This window comes from Amblyomma mixtum, chromosome 3, assembly GCF_055824585.1.
Source record: "Amblyomma mixtum isolate Tamu chromosome 3, ASM5582458v1, whole genome shotgun sequence".
Classification (NCBI taxonomy): Eukaryota; Metazoa; Arthropoda; class Arachnida; order Ixodida; family Ixodidae; genus Amblyomma; species Amblyomma mixtum.
The window spans coordinates 108,900,316-108,927,652 of record NC_143014.1 but is presented as its reverse complement, the minus strand read 5'-3'; the positions used below and the strand labels follow the sequence as shown (position 1 = coordinate 108,927,652).

The 27,337-nt window shown below is 47.1% G+C and overlaps 1 protein-coding gene across 20 annotated transcripts in view; it reads left to right on the top strand.

Moving 5' to 3' along the window:
* Positions 1–17,435, top strand: part of LOC149351327 (inactive dipeptidyl peptidase 10-like) — a 357,475-nt gene extending 340,040 nt beyond the window's left edge. For all 20 annotated transcript variants that reach the window (XM_089580665.1, XM_089580664.1, XM_089580673.1 and 17 more), the window contains 6 exons: positions 2,750–2,973; positions 5,211–5,309; positions 5,379–5,649; positions 9,430–9,761; positions 10,711–10,784; positions 13,124–17,435. In XM_089580665.1, coding sequence (XP_089436791.1) covers positions 2,750–2,973; positions 5,211–5,309; positions 5,379–5,649; positions 9,430–9,761; positions 10,711–10,784; positions 13,124–13,264 — 1,141 coding nt within the window. In that variant the 3' untranslated portion in view covers positions 13,265–17,435. The remainder of the gene's footprint in view (positions 1–2,749; positions 2,974–5,210; positions 5,310–5,378; positions 5,650–9,429; positions 9,762–10,710; positions 10,785–13,123) is intronic.
* Positions 17,436–27,337: the final 9,902 nt, after the last annotated feature.

Genomic DNA, 27,337 nt, shown 5'->3' with positions numbered 1-27,337 from the left:
GCAATGAACAGAGACGAGCACAGCAGAGCACGGCGGGATCACGACGTCATCAGCCACAGTCAACTTGGAGCACGGGTTAGTGGAAGCGCTCACCGATGCGTCGCCGAATGGAAGAAGGGTGACTTCGGAACGAGTGCAGTCGATGACAGCGTCATGTCGCGAGAGAAAGTCCCAGCCTAAGATGACGTCGTGAGAGGGCGATGCGAAGACGATGAATTCAACAACGTACAGAACGTCCTGAATAGTAACTCGAGCTGTACAGGCCCCCAAAGGCGCGATAATTTGCGAATTAGCGGCGCGAAGCATAAAACCAGATAGCGGAGTCATAGCGGAGTCAAGCGGAGATAGCGGAGTCAAGGATAGCGGCGTTGGCAGGCATGGGGGTAGTGATGGTACGGTTACGTAGCTCCAGGACGGAATCCCGCACCTCCACCAAGATGTAGCGGCCTTTATTGGCAAGAGATGACTGGTTGTTAAGGCCGGTTAGAGCGGGCAAGGGCAGGTCCGGTCCCGGAACAGTTGATGCTTTTGCCGCGCGTCGGTTCTGCTGCTTCAGCTGCCGATCGTCTTCTCGCCTCGCGCCGCGCATCGGTTCTGTTGCTCCGTCTGCTAAGCGTCTTCCTCTTTACAATATATATATATATATATATATATATATATATATATATATATCTATATATATATATATATATATATATATATATATATATATATATATATATATATATATATATATATATATATATATATATATATATATATATATATATATATATATCTATATATATATATATATATATATATATATATATAACGCAACGTTCGCCGCTTACGAACGTGGGTGGCGCTGATGAACCCTCTAAAGAATAAGTTGAGTTTAATGGCGCATAAGCGACTAAGGCTATCATGCGCCAAGCTCAGGTTATAGAAAATTGTTTTATATCGATGTTATACAAAAGTCCCTCTAAAGATTAGGTGACTTGTAAACATAAATACCCCCGAAAGCAGATCTGACAGCCATCACCGTAGCTCAGAGGTAGAGCACCGAACGCGTAACTCGGAAGTTGTGGGTTCGGTTCCCACCGGCGGCATGTGGTTGTTTTTTTTTCTTCTGCTTTTCTAATCAATTATCTTTAAGCGATAACATATTCAGTAATATTCTTCATTAATCAGCACCACAAAATAAATAAAATCCCCTGTGTTCCTTGGTTTCTGTGGCTGTTATATATATATATATATGTATATATATATATATATATATATATATATATATATATATATATATATATATATATATATATATATATATATCAACACCACGAAATAAATAAGTTTAAAAAAAATCCCCTGTGCCCCTTGGTTTCTGTGGCTGTTGGCTTCTGTCATATTTATAACGAGCCCCTCATCCCCTTCCCTTGTTTGCTTAATTGCTTAGCGAGGGCCTCGATTCTGGCAGCCTTGACGCCTTAGGAAGCATAAGAGGGTTCTCACGCAGCTTCCACCCTCTCTGTTCGATGACGTACTACGTCACACCTGCGGTAACTCAGGACGTTCTACGTCCGCCGCTTATGAACGTGGGCGGCGCTGATGAACACTCTCAAGGTTAGGTTACTTGTAAACATAAATACCCCCGAAAGCAGAAGAATTGACAGCCGTCGCCGTAGCTCAGAGGTAGAGCACCGGACGCGTAATTCGGAGGTCGTGGGTTCGGATCCCACCGGCGGCATATGGTTGTTTTTTCTTCTGCTTTTCTAATCAATTAGCTTTAAGCGACAGTAATATTCTTACTTGATCAACACCACAAAAAAATATATATATAGTTAAAAAAAAAATTCCCCTGTGCTCCTTGGTTTCTGTGGCTGTTGGCTTCTCTCATGTTTATAACGAGCCCCTCATTCCCCTTCCCTTGTTCGCTTATATATATATATATATATATATATATATATATATATATATATATATATATATATATATATATTTCACCTGCCACATGAGAATTTCTGCCCCGCCATCGCTGGAGTAGCGAAGTGGCAAGGGGCGGGGAGAACCGCAGGCGAACGGTGGGATGACGCGACATCGATCTGCGCTCTCCGCAGGCGCGCCGTTTTCGAATGGAGCGAGTGAGAAATGCCCTAGATTAGCTGAGTCGGAGCGGCAAGGGTAATCGCGTTTTCAAAATTTTAAAAACTGATATAGCTAATGCTAATGGCCAGCTACAAATCTCTAATGGCACTCAGGCGTGTATCGATAATAGTTAAAAGTTAAGTGTCAGCATTTAGTCAACCACTTCACTAGCTAACAAGTTTTTTTTGTTTTCTGACGTCTGCCAGCACCGGTATTACTATGCTGCAAAAAAGCTTTTCTGTACCTTAAAAATCATATTTTAAAAAATTAGCGGCGGGCTTCCCTGAAACATGTTGCATCATGCGCCGATTCAAGAGTACACGTCGGGTTTGGGTGGGCACTGTTCAATGACACGAATGTACAGGCGGCCACAGAGGTTTTCGGAACACGGAAGTCACGCAGAAGCAATCTTCGCATGTAGCCACGAAACGAAGGGTGCGCTCAACATTCTCCTGCACGGCTTGCGCACTGCACCCCTCAGTGTCCTGGCCGCGCCTCCGGCCAGCTACTAAATTCAGCATCTTTGTGACATCTGTGTTCCGAAAATTCCAGCAGGTACCTGCGCGTCGGTTCTCAGCTAACTATCGAAGCTCATCTCGCCTAAAGGTACGGTATGCAATCGCAGGTTCTACCGGAGCACACGTGAAGGGCGGCCCGGTGAGTCGCACGTGTATCAGGTTCCATTCGACAAGGAAGGCGCGCAGCCAGTCTGCCTGACCTGCGACCTGGGCGACCAGTGCCTCTACAACAACGCCTGGTTCTCGCCAGAGGCCGAGTTCTACGTGCTCGAGTGCCTCGGTCCAGGTGTGCCCTGGGTGGCACTTTACAGCACAGCCGACCACAAGCAGCGTGAGTGATGGTCACCGCTTCCTCGCAGCAGGCAACGCTCCTGCCTCACCAGTCTGAACTATTTACGTGCGCTCGCGTTTCGTACCGTTTCGCTACTTGGTGTTTCGACATCGGCTCGCAGAGTCTCGCTACGTGTCGCCAAGAAATAAAGTGCACGAAATATATGGTGCACCACACCGAAAAGCTGTCAGTCTAGGCAGTTTGACATGTAAAGATATGCTTTCTCTGTTTGGGCAGGGAATATTATCCATAATAGCCCGAGCACGTATGTGCGGCGTCGGCAACGCGAGAAAAAGCAAATCCGTTGGCTGCAATGCGAAACCATAGAGAGAAGACCACAAACGGAGTAACAGACGAACAACTATAGTACTATTATAGTACAATTACAGTACTCTGGTCCGCCTTTCACAGCACCGCGGTGCATACGGCTGTAAACTACGCGGCCGCGGCCGCACTGTTTCTGACTTTCTAACCTGCTACAGCTTCTCTCGTACCGCAAAACATATTCTAAAAGAGACGCTTTGGACGGCAGAAGCTACAAATTGGGTCTTTTTCTCGATGCGTGCGCCGGCGCCAACGTGCTCGCGCATTTTCGAACGATCAGAGGTCTCATTTGGGCGAGTTGGTGAACGGTCATATTGACGCACAGCGCGAAGCACACGAGGACAAGGGACGAGAGGCGCCCATCCCTGTCGGTTTGTGTGTGTTTCGAACGGATGTCATCTGTTGTGTTAATAGAACGGGACAGAAAGCATTCGGCTGGCGAACGGTAATTGTGCAAACCGTCCGAACTCTCCGTACGAGCACCACTCACGGCTGCTGACTTTGAAGCGCGCGCTGTCGCAGGCCGCTGTGGCGCTCTAAAGACCGGTGGATGACTGTTTGTGTTGGTCCTGATCTTCTTTCCAGCTGTGCCAGCTTATAACGCTAGTGGCTGCCATTGCAGCAGCGCTGACGAGATATTTATTACCTTCCAGCTGTCGATGCGTGATGGTCTGTAAAGTCAGAGAGCAACATCCTGCCGCTGCATTGACAGAACACTACGATGGCGTCGCGATACTCTCCGTCTTTATAATTTTGTTGCACGGCAATGGTTTACCTGCGTTGGTTGAGGATGCATTTGTTACGCTCGAAACGAACCTGGTTACTTAGTGATTATTTGCACAATTATTGCGCGCCCTGATGCAGGAAGTGCGGCGGTATCGCCTTCTTTTTCATAGCGACAGCTTTCTAGAAAGAGTGGGATTTCCCTGAAGCCGCCTTGACAGTCTCGCATCAAAAGATGATTAAGCTTTAAAAACTGTTTTTTTTTTCCTTTCATATAGACGATAGTCTCAAGTTTTGGCTAATGGGGCTTTAGCACTAATCACCTCAATGTCAAAGGCATGAAAAATTGTAAACAAGCACTGAATTTCTAGTTCCCAAAGTCCTTCGGTGTCGGTGCTCTGTACATTGTACAGACTATGAGCAAAACCTGCAGGTTCCGGATAGCCAAAAAAGAAGGGATCTTTGTTCAATGTGCTTGACATGCCGCCCCACGTTAGACGAAGCGCTAACGCTCTCGCGGGAATAATTCCTCTCTGCGAGCTCGAACAACTACGCTGTATCTTGTCTAAAACTTTGCACGCTCCATTCAAACCACGAAAGAATTTCCCATAATAAATTTTCCTGAGCCCCGAGCAATCATCTGTTATGCTTTCATTCTTCACAATAACTATACTTGAAATTTTGCTCACTCAGAGGCAAATCAGTGGCCAAAAAATACACACTGGCACACGTTACGGTTCTGCCACGTGCGCTAATGTGTTTCACCGATGTATATAACGACCGCATCTCCTGAAAGCTCGACGTTCCCCGACGACCTCTAGATGCTGAGTGAAGCCGCCTTGCTCTTACTGCAATCACATTTTGCACGCTTATATGACAACTTATTACGCGCGCGTGTATATGATCGTAACCATATAGAGCGAGAATACTCTTACTACTTTACATCGCCATTTTTTTTTTAATGAAAACATTTATTGCCGGATGTGCTTCATTCGTGCTGTTACTCTTCAAGAATTGGAACTAGGAACAATGACAATGCCGATAGCCAATGGCACTGAACTCTTGTCGACGCTGTGAAAGTTGTTTGTTTTTTATCTGCGCGCTGAAACCGGCACCTCGCGTGAAGTGATCTCCGCAGCAGTGCATTCGCCTTGTTGCCGTCGGCCATGTTCCATTTCGTTTCTTGCCAGTGGAGATGCTGGAATCCAATGCGGCGCTGAAGGAACTGGTGGAGAACCGTGCCATGCCTCAAGTGCGCAACCTAGTTGCCCCGCTGCCCGATGGATACAGTGAGTAGTCAGCCAGCGTCGTCCGCGACCGCGCTCTCGCAACCCGACTGAGCAGCGGCGTCCGCGCAGACGCGACGGTGCGGCTGCTGCTGCCGCCGGGGCTGCGCGACGAGGAGGTGCTGAAGTACCCGTTCCTGGTTCACGTGTACGGAGGTCCCGGGTCCCAGCAGGTGACGGAACTGTTCCGCATCAACTGGGGCCACTACCTTGCCAGCCGCAAGGGCATCGTCTACGGCCTCGTGGACGGCCGCGGCTCGGGACTCCAGGGCGACCGGCGCCTGCATCAGGTGTACCGCCGTCTGGGCACCGTCGAAGTTGAGGACCAGCTTAGGGTCGCCAGGTATAGTGACCCCAGTGCCGCCTGAGCTGGCGGCTTGCGTGACGGGTGTCGCGGAACACTTGCTTGCCGGTCATTTTTGTAGGTCTCTTTCGGGAGCCCGCGTATACTCTTTCCTGTGGACACATTGTATGCATGCGCTTCTTGGGGTCAGTGCTCGTGTTCGGTCGTCTCTCGATCTCTTCTTTTATGCTTCGTATACCTCGTTTCTCAGAACAAAAAGCTTTATAAGAATTGATATATATTATGTGTGCGGTAGTGTTGTCCGTGCGTACCCCAAAACGCCGGGACCTCAGTTTATAATTTGTGGCTTAAAGTTACCTGAATTCATTTTGCATTACTATAATGTGGTCTGGGTTGCACATAATTGTTTTTGTCCTTTTAAATGTTAAAAACAATGATAAATACGTCGGTGCGGTCTCGGAAGGTATCCTGTACAGTTATGCGAACATTATGTATACGAAGAATTCAGTTCAAAGATGATTAGTCGACTGAAATTAAGTAATCAACTATTTTATTTTGGTTTTACGGCGGAATATTATTTTGCGAATTATTGAAGGCCGCTAACGTCAAATGCAAGCCCAGTTTTTAATGTTCTGAATCGGCACTGTAGTTCGAAATATCGAGCGCCAAAAATATGCTTTTGAAAGCTCGCTGAGTTGGCTTTCCCACGCTGCCCACTGATCAAATGGCGTCACTCGAATATTGAAAGTAGCAAATACTGACACAGTTGCCGTATTTATGGTGCAATAAGTGAAGGTGATTTCGGGAATGCTGCCACACGCATCGACATCATTTTGTATATAAAATAAGGGCATGCCGGTATAAAAAAAAGGTATATCGATGGGTTCAGATAAGCACGGAAATCTCAGCTCCATGACCACTTTTTGTTTTAAGTTAAATTCTTCGTGGTAGGTGAATGTGTAGACAATAAGAAATTAACGTTATTTTTGCAAGAAACGCTGTAGTTTGCTGATTAAAAAAAATTCGTATGTCATAAGAGGTAGAAAACATAGCGTTTACGATTTTGCAAAATTGAAAGTTTAGATCCCCTCAAACCGAAACTTAAAATTTTGCGGCACCCGAATCTTTTTTTTTTCGAAAATGATATGAAAACACTTCTTTGTGAAATAGCGCAAGAAGGTTTTTTGTTTTGGCTTTCAAAATTTTGCAGAAAAAAAATCGCGACCTTCATTCAAAATTCACAGTCAACAATAAAGACAAGTCCTCTTGTCGAAACGTTGGCAAGCAGCCTGAGGTTTTCCCCTCCCTTGTTCACTTTGTGTGCATCAAGAACCATCTGACCATCCTCTCCTGCACCATGGACTCCATTATTCAAAAATTTATGCGTTCCAAGAAGGGCTGTTTTCAGGACGATATGGCGCAAGAAAGAATAAGACCTTGACGCTGAAACTTCTGCTCGGTATTCATTGCTCCTTTCTAGTGCTTCAGGGAAAATTCTTACGTATAGATTGATTTTTTTTCGGTCGCATATTGAAATCCGGAATTAAAAATTGCTAAAGATAGTCAACTTTGATTCGCATTTAAGGAAAGCTATCATCGCCAATTTTCTTTATTATTTCCGTGAAAGACCTTTAGTACCTGATTTTCGAGAGCAATAATCAAATGTTGCACTATATTCTTTTAAATTATGAAATCAAATTCCTATTAAGGACCATATTTCGTTCAGTTACCATTTCTTGATATTCTCCGTTATAAAGAGCAGTGTTCATTAATTCGACCTCTAACTGAGTGAATATGGCCATATTATAGTTACACAATGGGATAACGTTGTAAAATATTTTAAAAGCATTTCTTTTTCGCTTGTTACCTTCGTTAGTGACTCTAAACATGAATAGGTTTGCTTCTTCGCCTGGCTTCTGTCGGTCTGGCTAATGCGACTCAGAAGTTTGCCATGCTTCTTGGGTAGTTTGGCTTGGGATCAGGTTTATGCAACGCTTAAATCAAACTTTCACAGCCTTTTAATCAATCATAGCCCCTTTAATGAAACTTGGACCAAAGGTGCGCGAAACTTTATGGCTGTCTTAGTGCTTGTTGTACCCCAAAATGCGCCAGGAAAACTCCATTAATGCCGGAAATATGAAAATGCTCTGTATGTTTTGGCAAGCTAAGGCCGCCTGTGTCCTCAGTAAATTCAAGCGTTACCGAATAGATATAGTTTTCACCAAAAGAAAACTTTAATTCAGTAGTCAGCATGAAAAGCTAACCGCAACTTTGGATTCGAATGAGATGGCTAAAAGCTCTCACTTTTTCATTATTAACAAAATGACTTTGAAGAAAGGCCGCAGAATTACTCTTCAGAACTACGCAAGATCTATCCCGGCAGGGCGTATTCACAGACGTAGCATGATGGCGAGTTGTGCGAGCTGTACGTTATTCAACTCGAAAGAGAAACGCAAACCAGACGACCGCAAAAAGTTACGTGGGCACAAACATGCTTTATCCACTGGCATTGTTACCACGCGTCTGGGTCCCGAGCTAGAGCTGCAATGATTTTTTTTCCGAGTACATGTGTCCCGTAATATTTTGATCGCGACAGTACTTCTGCTGGCATTAGCAATACCTGGAGAAAGTTCGCGAAATAGGGAACTTATTAACGTTTGAGCATAATAAGGACGAGGCTAATAAGCTATGGCAAGCTTGCTGCTTATTTTCTGGAATTCTGTCATTGTGCTAACTAAAATGCAACTACATTCAGTCAGTTCGAAGCCGAATTCGTGAAGATTACTCTTTTTGACGGATCATATCCAGTAATATGGTCTGTGCTAGGCATTTAATTTCGTAGTGGACAACAGTATAAATCAACGCTTTATTGTCGCTCTAGAATTACCACGTACTAAAGATATTTCAAGGAAATTTTATAGAAAATTGGTGGCATAAATTATTTTTTAAATACGAATCATATATGACCATTTTTCGCAATTTTTAGCTCCAGAAAATTTCAACGTGCAACTCAAAAATTAAAACTTACCCGTCTTGAAGTACGAATTTTTCCTGGTCGCAGTAGAACGGAGTAATGAATACTGGAGAAAAATTTTAACCATTGTCGTCCTGAACACTGCCCTTGAGCGTACAGTATTTTTGAATAACGTTTGCGAGTTTTTCGCTGTGAAATTCTAAGAGCCATAATAAATGTTTTGCACTGTTCCACATAAAAAGTTTGCATATAACTGCGGAAAAAATTTTCAGGTTCCACAATTCTTCATGTTTCGTCCTGCGCGGATCTGAATTTCAAATTTTGCGAAATCGCAAAAGGGACGTTTTCGACCTCTTGTGATATACGGTTTTTTTTTTCAAAAAAAAAACAAAAAAAAAACGACAGCGCTCCTTGGCAAAACGGTCGATTCTTCTGTGCCTACACATATTTCTATCACGTACACAAATTTAACTAAAAACAAAAAAAATGTTCATGGGCCCTACATTACCGTCCTTATCGGAATACTCACAATATTCCGAGTCTCGGGTAGCGGGCACAAAGGAAGGGAGGCCGTATAACTCTGCGTATAGGCGGAAAAGTGACAGCGCCTTCTTTTTTCTCATTTTTTTTTTCGTGTGTGCGCAACTACACGATCGCATTTGCGTTCACACTCAATTGAAGTCTTCGCGTTACCACACTGCCGCTTTGTGCAAATGTCTACGAATGCAAGTGTACAACGTAATGAAAGCACTCCATAATGATTGAAACTCGCTCTCCACGCCCTACTCCGGAAACGAGGGCGTCAGCAGTGTCCATGCCCACGGCTGGCCGTATCTGTCTTGCAGGCACCTCAAGAACGAGTTCTCGTTCATCAGCAGCGAGCACACGGCCATCTGGGGTTGGTCGTACGGCGGCTACGTGTCAGCCATGGCGCTGGCCAACGGCGGCCCGGGCAACAACGGCAACGACACGCCGCACGCCGAAGGCGGGGCTGTCTTCCAGTGCGCCATCTCGGTGGCGCCCGTCAGCAACTGGCTCTACTATGACTCCGCGTACACGGAGCGCTACATGGGGCTGCCGCGCGATAACCTGGCCGGCTACGAGCGCGCCGACCTGACGCGCGCCGCTGCCAGGCTCAAGGGAAAGAAGTTCCTGCTGGTGCACGGCACCGCCGACGGTCAGTTCCCGTCCGGCACGATCGCTCAAGCACGTGGGGTTGGGCCCTCCGTTTCTCTCTCTCTCTGCGAATCAAGCACGCTTTGTCCTTGCTGCCAATGACAGAGAAGCAAATAGAAATGTGAAAAGAAGGAAGTCACTCCATCTTCCACCTTTGGCAGAGAGGGGTTGCGCATAGTGCGGGAAGCTCATACTGCCTTAGCGCCACTTTCTTGCTTAGACATGTTTTCTCACTTTACGGGTGTGACACGAACTTCCTTAAGAATTGTTCCATGAACTTCCTTAAGAATGGTTCCTGAATGTTTTTTTTTTTTTTTTTAACAGAGAATTCCGCATACGGACTTGCCCACATATCAGAGTTGACCAAACCCTTATGGCGGGACTCTCGCTAGAAGTCTCGTGAACGATACAGCCTGAGTGCGGACAGATGACAGGAGCGTTGTGACAGCTCAAAGCGCATGTTCGGCCATCTTGGCTCTTCCTTATGAGGCTCGTGAAAAAATCGCCTCGCAGAACTTCGCATTAGATCTTTTCTACTCTAATACTACAAGCATCTGTGAGCAGATTAAAATGGGCAAGCTGCCTAATAAGTTCTCAGGCCGTATGCTCTGCTTTTGAGCCGTGTAGTGGGGCACTTGCGGCACCTCTGAACGTCAAAATATCGGTAGGGGGTAGGAGAAGTATCATTCTCACCTCTGAGACCTTGGTAGCTTTATAGACGTCTTAAGTGCCAGCATACGGTGCAGAAAAGCAGACCCTGCGTCCTGGGAACTTTTGAGGCACCTTGCACATCATCTTAACTGTAATGCGAAAAATTACCTGTGCTGTAGAAACACGTCTTTCAACATTAGTAGCGTAGCCGTTTACTTACCCTTTACAGTGGACAAGCTACGCCGAAAGTCAAATATTTTCGTTTTAACAGGTAGTTATGCTTTTTTTTTTCTTTTCAGATAATGTTCATTTCCAGCACTCTATGATGCTCGCCAAGGAACTTACCAGGAAAGGAGTTCTTTATAAAACTCAGGTAAGAATTGGTTTGGTGAAAACGTTTGCAAGATAACGATGTATCTTAAAAGAAAGTCGCTGGGTTGCAAAAAGATATTAGCGCCAATTGAGCACATTCAGAAGTCCATCCTCTGTCCTGTCTTGCAAATGTGTTCGTTCGGTTGGCGTCGGTATCTTCTGAGCAAGATAACGATCTAAGTCTGGAATGCAATACAATCTAGAGCGCTTTGAAATTTATCACGTTCGCTCCGGTTAAAAACGGACCAACGATTTTTTTCTGGCGTGACTGTCGCTTAGTCCGCTGCAGGGATAACGGCGCGGGATAGAGTAATCCTTCGGCTTGCTAAGCTCATGTATTCGTTACAGCCTTCTTGCGAAAATAAACCACGTTAGAGCAGTTTAATCCGGGTGCAGTGAATCTGAAGTGGTCACACTGGATTCCGTTGGACTGTACATCCGCTTAACCTTGAGTGACGTTTAAATTAATGGGTTCCTAAGCACTACCACGATTTATTTATAGGGTTTTTAAGCCCTTGTTTTATTATCATGCTGTTCTGTCTCGGCATATAGAAAGGCGGAGACAGTGTACCAAGCTCTGGCTGCGGCCTCTTCCGGAGATGGGGAGGGGAGGCGCGTTCTGACGCTGACGCCATTATAGGCGCAGATTCTCTCGTTTGGCTGGCGCGGTGTCAGCGCCGTTGCTCGCGTTGCTTTGGGCGTGCCCGCGTAGAATGGGGCGCGCTGGCGACACGGACAGCAGAGAGAGCGAGCCTCGAAAGCAAAAAAAAAAAAAAAAGATAGCGGTGGTTCCGGGGCTCTTTAGTGTGTGCCAACACGTGGAGACCGTACTATCAGGAACTAAACCCGAACGGAACACAAAGTTTCGCTTATTTGCACTCTGCTATGTGGCGAGCAACTGGCGTGATTCATGCTCTTCCGTGAAGGGTCGTGTGAAGTGTATGCACGCTAGCCAGTTACTAATCGAAGTTGCGCTACACTCTCGAGGCGCAACGCATAACAGTGTTCGCATTTGAATTCGGCCCTGTGGTTCTGTATTAGCTCGCCACTGAAGGATTCGTGCTGCCTTTACCTTTTTTCTTTAACGGCTAGAATACCGGTCCAGCGTTTCAATTTTACTTCTTATCTGTCCACTGCGTGGTTTCTTCTCAGGCACTAAAAAAACTAGAAAAGCGGGCAAGGAATTGCGCGCACCTTTATACGTGGCGGCAATGCGCAAAGGCAAGTATACAAAAATAAAAAATGCCTAAAATGACCTTTTTACTGCTTTGTAAATCGCCTATGCAATGCAAAAATAGCCGGCAGTTCCTGATAGTACAGCCGCTTTTCTGGGGGAAAATAAGTTCTTCAAACCCCTGTGAAGTAACCTTCAGTGTGCGGAACATATTGGCTCACGTGCGATACGGCGGTTGCAGTGTTCCGCGGCCGCTGCCAGGTACGGAGGCGTTTGTTAGCGAGGAAGTTTTTGTCGCTTAAAACTACCATTTCAGAGATGTGTGGCAACTAACACAGTGAGATTTAACGTGGCTACATATTCTTTTTACAGTACAAACTTTGTTCAGTTTCCAGTCATCTTTAATTCTTATGACATAAGTTTAGGTCACACTCCTCTGGTAAAGCACCAATAGAAACGGAATTGCACAGAAGCTTATATTGGTCCAACATTTTTAGAGAAATCCTTCAAGGCGGAGTATATTTCAGTTAAGCGAGTAATTACTCATTAGTATCCGCCTGAGCGCAGCCATATGGCAATAAATTGTAGGAAAGCATACAGCTTTCTGAGAACTTTCGCAGCTAAAAAAAAAATTGTCCTAGTCTGAAAATAACTTTTCGACACTTGCCTGTGCCAACTAAGCTCAGCAGGTCTCCCTAACCAGGTCGCTCTGCCAACGAGGCTAACCAGGACGCCTAGCGGTCGGCAAGACGAAGCCTAATTGATCAGTAAATCGAAGCGCCGATGTTGTTAGTCCAGTGTATTTAGTGGAATCCTCCAAGATGGAGTAGACTTCGTTTAAGGCGGTAACTGCTCATTAGCAGTTACTCTGTACTCCGGGACCGTTACTCTGCATTCGTGAAAGCTGCGCGACTCGCACCGACAATAACATACCCTGAAATGGCGTTGGTCGTTAGGCAGATCACTGCCTGTAGGCGCAAGGTGCCCACACCTTCAAGAACCTGTGTGTGTCTGACATGCATGCTGGCTGGACGAGCACGTCGCGCTCTTCGAGTGCAGATCCACAGAACGCGTCGCCGTTTTGCACTCGGCATATCATTTAATATGTCTGCCGATCAGCGTTGAAAGTGCGCAGTCAGTCTTCGTTCCTATTCCCTCGTTCGCAGGTGTACCCAGATGAGAAGCATGCCCTGAGCCACGTCACTACGCATCTGTACAATGCCATGGAGGACTTCATTGACGACTGCTTCGAGGGCTCTGACCACACCGTGGAGGAAGTCGGCTTGATGCAAGTGAAGGCCTCGTGATAGTCGCTGCGCTGCACTGCACCAGGGCGTCTCGTCTCCAGGACCACCCTGACGACCGGCAACATTAGCATCACATTCAATCATTGCGCACGCTGGCTCTCCGCAGCCAAAGGAGGAGAAAAAGGAGCACCCGTTGCTGCACCCAACAGCCGTCAGCAACGCAACCACTGGAGGCCTTGGCGCTCACGCTTCTCAAATCAGAAAAGTAGAGCACAGAGCTGCCGCGACTGCAGCTCCCCGCTTTGGCTGCGTCGCAGTACCAAAACGCTAGTCATGCAGCGCTATAAAGTCACTCCGGCTGCCCAACTAATCTGACGTCCGGCGAAAATCACTTTGTTAAGGATACTCGTTTGCTGTGCTAGTCTTCTAGTAGAGTAGCTGGGCAGAAGGAAATATTTAGATTAGGGCAGAGCCTGCTAGCGCTACTTCTGTTGTAGGCTGTAACATAGCATGTTGAATACTGCGCAATGCTGGTACTGGTGCTGCTTAATGAAAACACGCTCCGTTGATGGACTTTACGAGAGGGAATGTTCAGGGCACCTTTCCCAAAAGACAGTTCTCAAAAGTTACTAGCTTTCAGGCAATGTTTAATGTTTAAGGCTGAGCATTTCGCTCATTCCTCGTAAGCATGTTCGACTTGCGCTCACAACCTCTCTGTGGGTAAGGATATTTAAAAGGAACATGGTCGGCCTGTAATCACTGCTGCTGTTAAAGCTGCGTAAGCTACAAAGGGTTGACCATGTCCAAAATACGGAACAAGCAGTCATGGGCACATGAGCTAGGTTCGCCGAGTCATGGAAACATTGGCGCTCATATCTACCCATGTTTATTACCCTCATACAAACAATGCTTGACGAATTTATAAATACTAATTCCTTTGATAGTTTAACTATTGTATGTTATATAGTAAAAAGTTTCATTAGAATAGAGAGGACTCATATTAGCCTTTGCAGTTGTGACAGAGGCACTTATTCAAATTCATATCTATGTCACACACTGAATTTACTCCCTTTAACCCCTGCTACTCGTTGGATGACAGCACACAAAAAGAAAACCAGGAGACGCCCTGTGTGAAAACCAAACTGCTACCTTTCAGCATTTGTATACAGGAAAGTTCCCACTCAAACTTGAGAGTCATATCGACACATTTGCATCTCTGGAGAGTTTCTCAGCATAGAAACAAATCATAGGGATGCATGCATATAACTAATCATTTTATCATTAGCATAGACTTCCATTAGACCTTCATGTACATAGACATCATGAACTTACGACTTGCTCTATTCTTGATCGATTCTATAGTTTGCCCACATTTAGGGTTTTTCAGCATTTTACAAGAAGCTTGGCAAGAGAAGTGTACATAGTGACTATCAGTAGCTAATTTAGAAAGCAAGCCCAACCCATCTAGTTGCCAGACCTTGGCATTGAAATAATTACTGACCAGTTTCTAATCAGATGTCCTTCGGTTCTCTATTTTAAAGTCACTTGTTTCTTTACTTGTTTTTTAGAAAAAATAGTTTGATTAGACTCTTCAGAGCAGCTCTTTATTCTATGCTGTACTTCATTGTGTGGCAAACCTTCTTTTAGATTATTTCGTTTTCTCACTGTATACAGACTCATCTCAAGCTATGTGTCACAATGAAATCTAGTGTTCAGCGTGACTTTTTGCGTGCAGGCTTTTGCTTGGAGGCATGCATGACTCTAGCTCTGTACAGGAGTGACGAAAGTTGCTTATGCCAAAAATTTTCGAGATAAATTATTCTGAACCCCCATTTCTGGCTAGCAGATATGTCAACAGTAGAACCACATCTTAGGGCACAATATCTTCCTTGTTGGATTAGTTATGCTACTCTTAAGCTTCAACAGCTTATAAAAACAGCAATTATTAGAAAACCATTTCTGCAGTAACTTTCTCTGTAATATAGTTATAAATCACACATGTATATGAAATGTTAATCACACGATTTTCAAATTTTTGAAGAGAATGACTCAAGCTTGCTGGTGTGCTAGGTCCACCATGCAGCTATGTGGGGACTGCAAATGGCTGTTTTATTATGAGAGACTTGTCATGGTCCTGTTTTTCCATGACCTAAATAATGTGCTAATTATTTTTTGTTTCTGCAATTTTTTTACCGTATGTTGTGAGAACGTTTTACTGCATGTACCAAAGCTGAATCTATGAATATTATGTTTGCCAACGCTTGATTTATTTCTAAATGCGTGAGGATTGGCACGTCTATGTGTGCTCTTATATCTTCAAGCCTACCCAAAGCACTTATGTAATCAAGTTGTGCTCTTGAAGTTGTTAAAGTGTGACCAACCTCATGATTGGCCAAGTTTATTTTCTTTTCGTTTCGTACGACACAGCTAATAGTGTGACCAGTTGGTGCGCTTTTTTTTTCAGTACTCTTCATCTGATCGAATCAACAAAATTCACATGGCTGGTAACCAAAAAGTGCTCTCTGGAGAAGGCGTCACTAATGTAGTTTTGTGGTTATGCTTTTAGAATCATCTGTAAGGCTGAAAATATGTTTCTCAACTTAGGCAAGGGAGATGTCGCGCTAAACATAGCAGCTGGCCACACTTGAGCGATCACATGGTCGCAACTCTTTGGCGTACAGTGTGGTTTAGTGCGCCTCGTGCAAAGCACCCATTTCATCAGTGCCAGAGTAACTGTGATGTGGAAGCAATTGCTGATATATGTGATACATTACTCTTCTTTTTCTCTTGTCTTTTTTTTCTAGGATATTTAACGTGTACATACCACATAGCCTCTCACTAGAAGACCATACGACACGATTGACAGCCAGCTATTTCGTCAACATCTATGCAGCAGTAGTGTGTACAACAATTTCTCGGCACACGCAGTCGATGTGGAGGAAGCTTTCGTCTGCAAGGAACTGGCGGGCCAATTCCTTTTTTTCCCTTCCCGAAGGTCAAGCACACCTCCCCCCATAGCCGCTTGCCCTTCACGTTTTTAACTTGCCAGAACTAAGTCCCGTTTATTTCGCGCAGGAAAAGCAAGTCAGGAAGCAAGGGTTGCCTGCGAGCGTAGGCGTTTTGTTGAGGCTTTTCTAGGATGCTCCCCTTTCGAGTGCCGCGGTCCATGCTTAGCGCGAAGCCCCGCCCTCTTTGCCCCCGGCTCCGCTCCCATCGCCGCAGCTGTCCGCGCACCATCTGCGAGAATGGCCACGTAATCGCACCGTTGCTTAGGATCTTTATTGATAGTGGTCGAAGCCTTTCACTGTCGAGCTAGTGGCTCCGGAACTGTGACCTACAGGACAGCAAATAGCAGTTATGTACATAGAACCTGTTCGAAGCCTTGCATCCCAGTATTTTCACTTCTCAGGCTCGTGACACATATATCTGGGCCAATGCGAAAGATTCTCTCAAAATACTCTTGGCACGGACCCCGGTGAGTGGCCTTGCTTTCGGAGGTTTCGAAGACTCTAAGGTGCTCTTCGCTGACGACGATATGCCGGCGGCCCGACATAGTGCTCAACGGGCCAAGGGTGCTGCTTGCGCGCTCGACAGGAAAGAGTGTGCTGGCCGGCTCGTCAGAGGAAAATACGGCAGAACTTGGCGAGCTTGACAGCAGGTTTCCACGTGCTGTGCGCGGTTTGTCGCTGCTTCCATCTGCATATCTCAATCCTCACGTATGCAGGAAAAACGGAGTGGAAAGGAGAACATCGTACTCATTCTCTGATGCTTCGAAGTGCTGGTATTTCGGGGGAAAAAAAATCGTGAGCGTGCTAAACTGAAAACAAGCGAAGTTGTAGCTCTGTTGTAGCTTACGCCATAAGCAAACGTGTATCCTCAAGGCTTGCCCTTGTGGAGAATTTTCTCAAGGCTACATTCTTTAGGATCATGTTATAAGCCTTCTGCAGTATACACTTTTCACTAATCTGATATTCCTTAGACTTGATACCTTTCTAGCGATTCTTGCCACGTATCGGCTGCGGTCTTCAGTTCAATGGCAGCAAATAGATGAAAAGGCTAGAGTATGAATATAGAGATAAATCATCTTTATCTAAAGGTTCATACTGATACTTGGCTACATATGGCTGGCTCTGTCATTTTCAGCCACTGTGTGCTCTTCGGCAAGAACCCTTGCACAACACTCAGCATTATTGTTGAGAGTATGAAATAAAGACAAATGGTTGAAAGTGTTGTTCTTGCGAATTTCTACAAGTTTTTTATTCACTTGCTCTACATATAGAACCGCGCGATGACGCAGCGATTATGTGTATGAGGAACAGTAGTTCCTCTTGAACTGACATGGACAGTCATTAACAAAAGCATACAGGATGCTTTTTCACGAGGAAAAAAGATTGCTTCTGCGTATCAGGCAAACCAGTTCATTCAGAAGCCTTGAAGCATGAGGAGAGATTCATGCTCCATCCCTGGAACGAATTCAAACTGGCTAGATAGCAAAGCGACGAATAATTTATTTTTTCGTGAACTTTCATCCCGTAAAGTCTTGTCCATGACTGCAAGTGCCACATACAAAAAAACATTTAGGTGCTTCAGTCTCTTCTGTAATCCTCTTTGCCTTCGCAACCTGCGGTTGATTCAAGAGTTACGTAAGGACGAATGAACTCTGTTCTGTTCACGCATCAACCACGTTGTGTGTCTATGCTCACAAAGCAAAAATACACAAACGACAGGAGATTCGCTGTGCTCCTAACACCACACCACACCACTAACTGACAGCTTCCTAGCAATATATAACACCTTCTGTGTGCAGTCTATCAGGTGAATTTGCGCGTAATTTAAGTTGTCGCCGTTGTCATCTGAGTAGCACTCCTGACAATCTGTTACTTGTGCGCTACTGTGTAGCGCATAGAAGAGCTAAGGGTGAATCACCATCATATGACCTGAGTTTAATTCGGCATGTGTGCGCAGTGACCGCTTGAAAGCGACGTTAAAGAAATATAGCTAAGCTGCGCGCCCTGCAGTCAAGCAAAGGGCAAAGGAGTGGGGGAGGGGGGTGCAGCTTTTTATGACAAAAAAGCGTAGGTATCCGCCTGTATTCTTCCCACAGAAAGTGCTTGACTCCAGAGGAATTGTATTTTCTGAGGTGACAATTTTGTCCAGCGTAAATTGGTTTACGTAATTTGCACATCCAAATTAACAGAGAAGTCGATTACGGTTATGTGATACCAAAAACATGAGTGCGCGGGGAAATGTGAAACCCCGGCCCATTAGGCGAGGTGAAGTTCGCTCACCAGGAATGTTTACCAACGTACGCATAAGAAAATATGCACCGTGTGCAGTTTTGGACCACGTCGATGACTGCGGTTTTCGGCTTGAGAGGTCAGCCTGGTGCATCAGGTTCTAACGATCAAGTTTCTCAGTGTTTGGGAAAGGTAAAGTGGAAGGGAGGACAAGAAAAATATGACGATGGAGTCTACGATGGCTCAGTTTGTACACAAATGGAACGAGGGTCCTTTGAAAGCCGAGCATGCCTGTCGTGTTGAAGACCCACAACAGCCCTCCGGGACATGAACGTTTGAGTGCAGTGGGGCCGTGCGGGGGCCCAAGGACCGACGTGTCCAAAACTCCCCAGTTTCAAATGAAGTTTTCATCATCATCATCATCCCTGACTGTCTCGCTTGGACATCCTCTGTCCGACAACCGGCTAAAGACAGCCAGTTCGAACACTGGCCAACGCCAAAGCGCGCCACGAAGGCTGCCGCTTATTTCATTTCTCGTGGCCATCGGGAGCAGACGCGCGAAACATGTCCCGTTGCTTCGGGCATTGCTCTGACCGCTGTCCAGACGGCCAGTAAAGCGGCCGTAACAGAAAGACCGCACCAGGCTAGAGGACGTATAACGAAGGCTTTTCTCGCTTCTCTGCGTGCAGCGCCAGTCGAAATCGCACTTCTCAGTTCCGTTCATCAGATGGCTGCGACGGTAATCCGACTGGGGACAGTAACTCGGTGTGGTGTCAAACGGGACACTATGGCAAGCAGAGCATTAGCATTTGACCTAATGACTGAAAGGTATATTCGAAGATCCCCCGCCGGACGAGACTGTTGGCGCATCAGCGAGGTTATTCTCATGAAAGCCGCAATGATTTGGAGTCTCGTCACAATTTCTGAGCGCTACACAGTTCGCGGTAGTCGTCGGAGAACTTCGATCTATTCAGTACTGCATAGGTAGGCATTCCTTTTAACGTTTTAAGTAAGTGCGAGCCACGAAAATACTTTGAAGATAAACCTCATACGAGGGATCACTTAATACCGGTAAGCTCTTCTCTTTTTTTTTTTTTTTGAAGCGAAAGCTTTACTACGTGACTTCGGGCTTTCTTCGCGGCGCTTGCTGTTTTCACCTTCATTTGACCTTCAGGAAAGTGCATAACTGGCCCCCTGGGGCAGTGGACACCTTAGTCGCGCTTTAAGCTACGAAACCGATGAAGAGCGGTATAGCCTGGAAAGCAAAGGAAAGGCGCATAAGCATAACTGCCCTCTTGGAACAGTGGGCCTCAACCGTGCTTTAAGCTACGTGGCGGGAGCGACAGGTGTGCGCTGCATGCGTTGGCATTGACAACGTTATGGCAGAAACGCTGCACGGAAGCCATGTAGGCCGTCGGCGTTCATTGTGTTCATTGGCGTTGGCGTTGACAACGTTTTACACTGAGATGATTTTGAGGAAAGGAAGTGCGCATAACTGGCTCTTTGGGTCAGTGGACGCCTGAATCGCGCTTTGAGGCACGTCGGGTGGTAAGAGAAATGTGGCCTGCTTGCGTTAGCGCTGACAACGTTGTGGCAGACACGCGGCACTGCAGGAATAGGCCGCAGCGTTCATTGGGTGAGCAACGCTGCCTATCCAGTGTCCGGAACGTACTCAACGTTACAGACGCCAAACCGCGTACAGTTGCCCGATACGCCATAGCTTTCGCTCTCTACCAGGTTCAGCAGTAGTTAAACCACAGCTAATTTTTTTTTCTCGCATTCACTAGCAGAAGGAAAACGCTCAGAATTAAAAAAAAATTGCTTGAGTGCAATGAATCCGCGTGAAGGTTCTCCCACATTGTACTCGAATACTCGATAGCATGTAACCGCTTGTAACCGCTATCTGTCGTCTTGAACTTTTTCTGGTCGAAAACTTTGTGATACAACGGCGGTTGTGAAGCACCTGTAAAGAGCTTGCTGCCGTCGCCATTTTGTATTTCGTCTGTCGCGATGTTCCGTGAAGGCACGCTCTTCCTACGGGATTCGTACCTTGCGTGGTCTCTTAATGGCAACGGGGCCTGTAACTGCTCAATTTCAGATCTCCAGATCGCAAATGCACACTCGAGCACTTCTCCTGATCGCTGTTTGTTGTTCTTGGCTGACCCACGTGCTTCGCGGCACGACCGCCACTGGACGCTGCGGTTTTGCATTCTGATGAGCGATGCGCTAGCCCAACACTGCAGGCCATGCAGCTATTGGTGCAGAATCAATGACGTCACCACTTCAGGATAACGTTCACGTTACCTGCGAGCGCTTGTGCACGCTTCTGAAGCCGGTGGGTGCCGGGTGATCCGTGGCTTTTAACTGACCAACTCCTGCGTGCAAAACGGTCGATAATAACCAATGGACCACGACTGCGCTGTGAACGCGCTGCTGCCAGCAGATTTTCTTCCAAATGGCAACGACGAAAAAAACAGTAGTGTTTGGCTACGGGCGTTGAAATTAGCTACCCGCTTCTTTTCGCGTCCCTTAAATGTCTGACGCTATCTAACTTTTAGTAGTTTTTTGAAGTGCGACACTGCTGTCTTTGCGCATTCTTTAAAAATGTCCTCAGTGCCCATCTGCGTGGCAAGTAACTAAATATTTGGAAAAGAGTGCACAGCGAGAGACTGCTGGCGTGGGGACGCAACCTATCACTCACGAGCGCATGATGGGTGTTGTAAGACAGGCTCGAAGAGAGGAGGATTTTGCAAGATACGTTGAATTTTTTTTCTCTATGCCTTTATGTTATAGGCAGAAATGTAACAGGTGCTTAAAAAATTCGAAGAATGGTTACGATACTCACTAATGCGAAATTTGAGTGCAGCTCTGTAGGTGTTTTGATTTTGCGATATATTTAGGTAAATAATTTGAGAGAAACTTGTATGTATGTATAGTTACAAAGCACTCTTTATTTTCCAAGGACCCTCTTTCGTCAAGTAACACTCCTCTATCAGTCTTTGTCATGAAGGTGGCTTTGCGGCCAGAGAAATGGATGGAGATGTGCTCTACCAATGACTGGTTCATAAGCAGACAGTTTATACTAGGAAGACAACGTTGTGGGTGGCCTAGCCGACGCGGACAACCTATCGCGTGCAACACATTTCGCAGCACCACCCGTCAATAGAGTGGAGCTTGGCGCGCCTGCGAGGAGGCAGCGCGTGGGTGCGCGTACCGCCGCAGACAAACCTCCCCTCCCCTACCCATCTACATCCGCACATTCAGTGGTGATGGACGACGGCGCGCACGGTGCACTAAAGCGCTAAAGCCCCTGGAAATTTTGTGCGCACCACTCTGGCGCCATCTCTGAGCGAGCGGCAGTACTTCCGTTCGCTCAGCACAACCGGTCTCTAGGGGAGCGCGCTTAAAGCACTGCACGGGCCTCAATCTGAGGCCCAAGCCCGGCCCGGGCCCGAGACCTGAAGCCCGAGCCAGGCCCAGGCCCGCGGCCTCAAGCCCGGGCCCGGCCCAGGCCCGCTAAATTATTGCTCTAGCGAGCCCGGCCCGGCCCGTGAATCCCGGAGTGGAGCCCAGCCCGGGCCCGGCCCGGCCCGTTTCACAGTAACGCTTGAGGTATACTGCTCACTCTGAACAAGCAGACTGCTACTAGACCGATATGAAACTGGCCGACAAAGAATCTGAAACCACAGTTTAGCTTGCAGAAAGTTGGTTCTTTTTAACCCAGAAGGAAGTGATTATGAGTAGTGCTCGCCAGGCCCGTCTTTTGGACAGTGATCTCATGTAGGTGCACAAGGATAAACTCGGAAGTTCCGACAGCCAGATAAAAAGGGCTGCATACGCGCTTAATAGACTACTTTGCATTCCTCCATGATTTTAATCAGTTATATTCTGCCGCCCGCGAAGTACAAAAATTAAAGCTGCCTAGCAAGCAGTGGGATGACAATTTTGTAGTGAACGCGATCTCACAGGTTGAACTCATAGCCGAACTGGTCGCCTGTCAGCAGAAACAAAAAGCTAAAAGGTTTGAGTATTTCACGGCGTGTGTGTTGAAGTCTATAAGCGTCCTAAACTAATATGTTCTTCCCGAATGCGTTTCTAATAGTGTATAGGTATGTTTTGGGATGACGATCGATCAATGGCCAATTAGGATCGGTTTAATTCTACTCTTACTGGTGGAGCAGAAGATAACGCGCGAACCACGTGATAACTTACAAGGCAAAACACTTGTCATGACAACCAGGCTGAAAAAGCGAGGAGGCATAGAGGTGGTTATGAGATGAGATTTACAAACTCTCGCGAGCTTTTGTGGCTATTTCATTTACGAGACGTCCCGGTGCTGATGAAAAAGAAAACCAAACGCGCTTTAGTTTGTGAATTTTCTCACACGAGAAAAATAAAGCTACAAAATAAAAGCCATGTTTTTGGGGCTCAAGGGCCCAAGGGGAGTCAGGCTGTGAGAGACACCGAAGCAGAGGGCTCCAGATCATTTCGACCACCTGGGTTTCTTCAACGAGCAAAAGATACTACAAAGCATATGGCTGTCATGCTTGCCTCCTGAATAGAAATGCGGCCGCCGAGGCTATAGGAGCAAACCCTGGTTCCCTGGCTCAGTAATCAAGCGCCTTGACCACTAAGCCACCGCGGCGTGGAAATAAGGGTATAAATAAGCCAATGAATAAAGCTTAGTTTTTTTTCTCAGCGCGTACTGCAACCCATAGCTCATCCGTGTCGCTGCTCCAATGCCGCAGTGGTGTACTTCACTCTGCAATAGTGAATGAATAGTCGGACACCAGCCGTTTCTGTATGGACCCAGGCCCGGCTCGGGTCCGCAGCTTTAAGCCCGAGCCCGGCCCAGGCCCGCAACTTCAGGCCCGGGCCCGGCCCAGGCCCGGTAAAACCAATCATGACCCGGCCCGGCCCGCGGGCCGGGCCGGGCTCGGGCTTTTGGGCTGGCCCGAGCCCGTGCAGTGCACTAAGCGCGCTCGCTCTCCTCCCCTCCCCTCGCTACCCTTGCGCTCGGTTACACCGACGGCGACAACGAAGCCTAAAACATGCGCTCTAAAACATGGGTCACAATTGCTATCCATCAGCGGGAATAGACTTTCATTCAGCCAGCAGCTGACAGCTGGCAGGATTTGCTGCGAATTACGAAACCGTAAGCACAAGCTGGCGTGCCGTAGTGTAATGGGTAATATGGCTTTAACATACTGCAAGAATTACAAAGGTCTGCTCGACACATTCGGTTGTACAGCCGAACCCAGCGTATAACGAACTACTACTAGCAGTTCACTGTGCGCGGGTTGTAGCACCATGAACGCGAACGAAACTAGCCCAAAGGCTTTTACTGGGAACACGGCGCTCAGTGAGATTCACTAGGGTTGCACTGGGAGGACACTGGTTGTGCTGGCACCATGTTGGACCGCGTTCGAATTTGCTTCGCCACGCTAGGCGAACCACTGGTGTCAGTGGAAACCATTGGAACAACGCTACACGCGCTTGAACCGCACTGGTCCTTGTATCATTTTGGTGAAAGCCGGCAGTCTGGAAACGGGAGCTAAGGCATCTGGCAAGCAAAAGTATTTATGTTCGATCCACAGTACCGCCGGGTACCCACCGGTGATACAATGGGTACAATCCTTCCCTGGCCCGGTGCATGGCTTCTTTGGGAATTTTGAAATGCCTGGGAAACGGGTCGTTGATCCCACCTTGAGTACACAAATACACCTCGTGCCACGGCGCTCTTTGGCCACAGATGCCCTTGCACCATAAAGAAAATCGTCATCAAAAGTATTTCTTTGGAAAATTATCTTGGGATTCACTGCATAAATTAAGAGACAGAGAGAGCATTTTCTTGTTGTTTTCAGTTTTCAGCTGAGAGAAGATGATTCTCTCTTTAGCCACCGTGATCGGCGTAGCGGTGAACCTTACTTCAGAGATTTGTGAACAATTTACAGCGCAAAGTGAAAGCAATAAATAAAGTAGGCTTCCGCCAGAGACGTTAGAAACATGCTTGACGCTACTGAGACAAAGCGGTGACCATCGAAATATGCACGGCTCACTTCATCGCAGAAGTGAAAACAGCAGTACTTTCAGAAAGGACGTACAATGAAAAAAAGTGGCTAACAAATTATTAGTCTGCGTGTGAAGAAAAAGTAGAAAATACTATGAACCTTCCTTTTGTCTTGACAAGAGGGAGCGATGGCTCCCCTCAAGAGAAGATTTTTTCTTCTTCTTTTTTTGCGGGGAAACTGCGCTGGAGGATACCGTTTTCATGTTTCGACTAAAACAGCTCAAGATATGCATTGTGCAAATAGAACCGCTTCCACACCCAACTGTCCCCTTAAAGAGTTGCCCATAAATCTTCCCCTGACTGGTTTTGATCTACGGTATTGCAGAGACGAGAATACGCCTCTTGTGGTCCCGCAGTCCAGGCCAGCCTTGGAATGGGCGCACCGGAAGGTCGGGTGCCGCCGTACGGCTCTCGCTGTCACCATCGGCAGCTGGGTGGGTGGGTGGGTGGGTGGGTGGGTGGGTGGGTGGATGGATGGATGGATGGATGGATGGATGGATGGATGGATGGATGGATGGACGGACGGACGGACGGACGGACGGACGGACGGACGGACGGACGGACGGACGGACGGACGGGTGGGTGGGTGGGTGGGTGGGTGGGTGGGTGGGTGGGTGGGTGGGTGGATGGATGGATGGATGGATGGATGGATGGATGGATGGATGGATGGATGGATGGATGGATGGATGGATGGATGGATGCATGGATGCATGGATGCATGGATGCATGGATGGATGGATGGATGGATGGATGGATGGATGGATGGATGGATGGATGGATGGATGGATGGATGGATGGATGGATGGATGGATGGATGGTAATAATTTTACCCTTTGTATCGGGCGGCAGCTTTCGCCACCTAGCCTATACTTCCCCCACTGTTAATTGATTTTTCTTTTCCCTTTCTTTCAATTTCGTTCTTACAATGTCTAGTTTGGCTATCCTTTTCCCCTCCAAATTCACGCCTCCCTTGATTTCCGCCACCAATCCTCCAACCTCCCCTTCGTCAATGTCACGCTTTTCCCATCCACTCGCCCGTCCTCCCCAGTAAATCCCAGCGCTATCTCTATGTCTGTTGCTGTCCCCTCTGGGAAGGCTGGGAGGAGTTCTGTGCACCTCAGAACGAAGTGCTTTATGGTCTCCGTTTCCATTTTACAAGCAGAGCACAAAATATCCACTTCTTCAAATTTGGACCTATACGTTTTTGTTCTCAGAGTCCCTGTCTTAGCCTCAAAAAGCAGTGAACTGCCCCGCGAATTAACGAATAACAGCTCTTTTTTGATGTCCTGTTTTCGTGTCCTATATATACCTAGCGCCGATTTTTCCTGCATTCTTTCTTCCCACATCTTTCTTTCCGTCTCGTTTACCTCCGCTTTCACGTTAGTATTTTGTTGCGTCCCATCCCTCACCCGTAAATACTTCGTTCTTAGTTTTCGGGTTCTATTTGTTCATTTTGTGTAAATACTTTTCAAGTATAGATACTTGTACACCTTTTTTGCCAACCTTGTTTCCTCCATTTGGGTTAGTCTCTGATCATATTTCAGTTTGCTGATTGCCTCCCTAACCCCGAACGACGCCCAACCCCTATCTCCCTGGACTCCCTCATTCGGAGTGTTCCCATGGGCTCCCAAGGCTAGCCTTCCTACACTTCCCACGTCTGTGACGGCACGGTTGACAGCTAGCTGTAGCGAAATCGGTGGTCGCGCCTCCGGAATCAAGGGCAGAGCTGCCCACTGACAAAGAGCGTAAAGAGCAAGTTATGGACCCGGGGAAAAACCCGTGACATATTATGGCCTCGGAGGCTGCATTTTATAGCAATCCTTTCGTTTCCCGTTGTGCAGAAAATTCGGCGTTGTCGGCGTTGTGAGCGAAAAATAGAGTGGCGCAGAGTGGCCCAGGCGGCCAGCCCACGGGGAAGCATCCTAGCAGCCCTGGATAAGCAGCCAAAAAGTGACGTAACCGTAGACTCCGTGATTGCCGGCTGGGGAAAGGGGGGGGGGGGGGTGAAGCAGCCTAGCAGCAGCAGCCGAAACGAAAACTACCGCCCGCTGGACGTTGAAAGCCTCTATGAGAGGTCGATACCGTCGCTTTGTTTGCGTTTGGGCCAGCGTTACGATACGATGGATCCCGTTCCCGATCCCGACAGCGAAGTTCTCGCAAAGAACTGCAGTCTGCACTTCAGCGAACTCTACTCCACACAGCGTGCGATGCTTTTGAGGGCTGAGGCGGCAGGCAGGATATTCCGAACGCCGAGGAGTCGGCAGCAAGCTGTCACCGCCGAGCCATCGCCATGACTGATCAGTAGACACTGGTACCTATGGACGTATTTAGATTCTGTAATACTAGTCCTCGTAGCCCTGGTTACGCAGCCCAGCGTCCTGGTACGTTGACGATGCAAACACGCTGAGCGGTGCGTTTGCTAACGTGGAGGCTCGTGCAACACTAGCTATAGCCACAGGCCTATTTCTCGTCGCAGGTGCGCGCCGAGCAATACTTCGTCCGAGGAGCACTTATAGGGCATTTGGAGTACCGCTGCTGCTTCTCGCACTTGTAAATCGAGGCCACGCGGGCACGCAAAGCGCACAGCCGCGAAGCACCAATACATACTGAAACTGAGCTGGCCGCCTGTTGCGCCGCCAAGTACAAGTTTTCTTTGCTTTCCAACATTCAGCTTGTCTTTTTCCCATCTTCCTCGTATGATAAATGTGCACTAGCGGTTTCAACACAAAACTTATACACTTAAATATCCAAACGCGTAACCTTAATGCGCGTTTGTGAGCCTCACAGATTCATGACGTTGTTGGGAAATTTCGTCATCGCACTTGT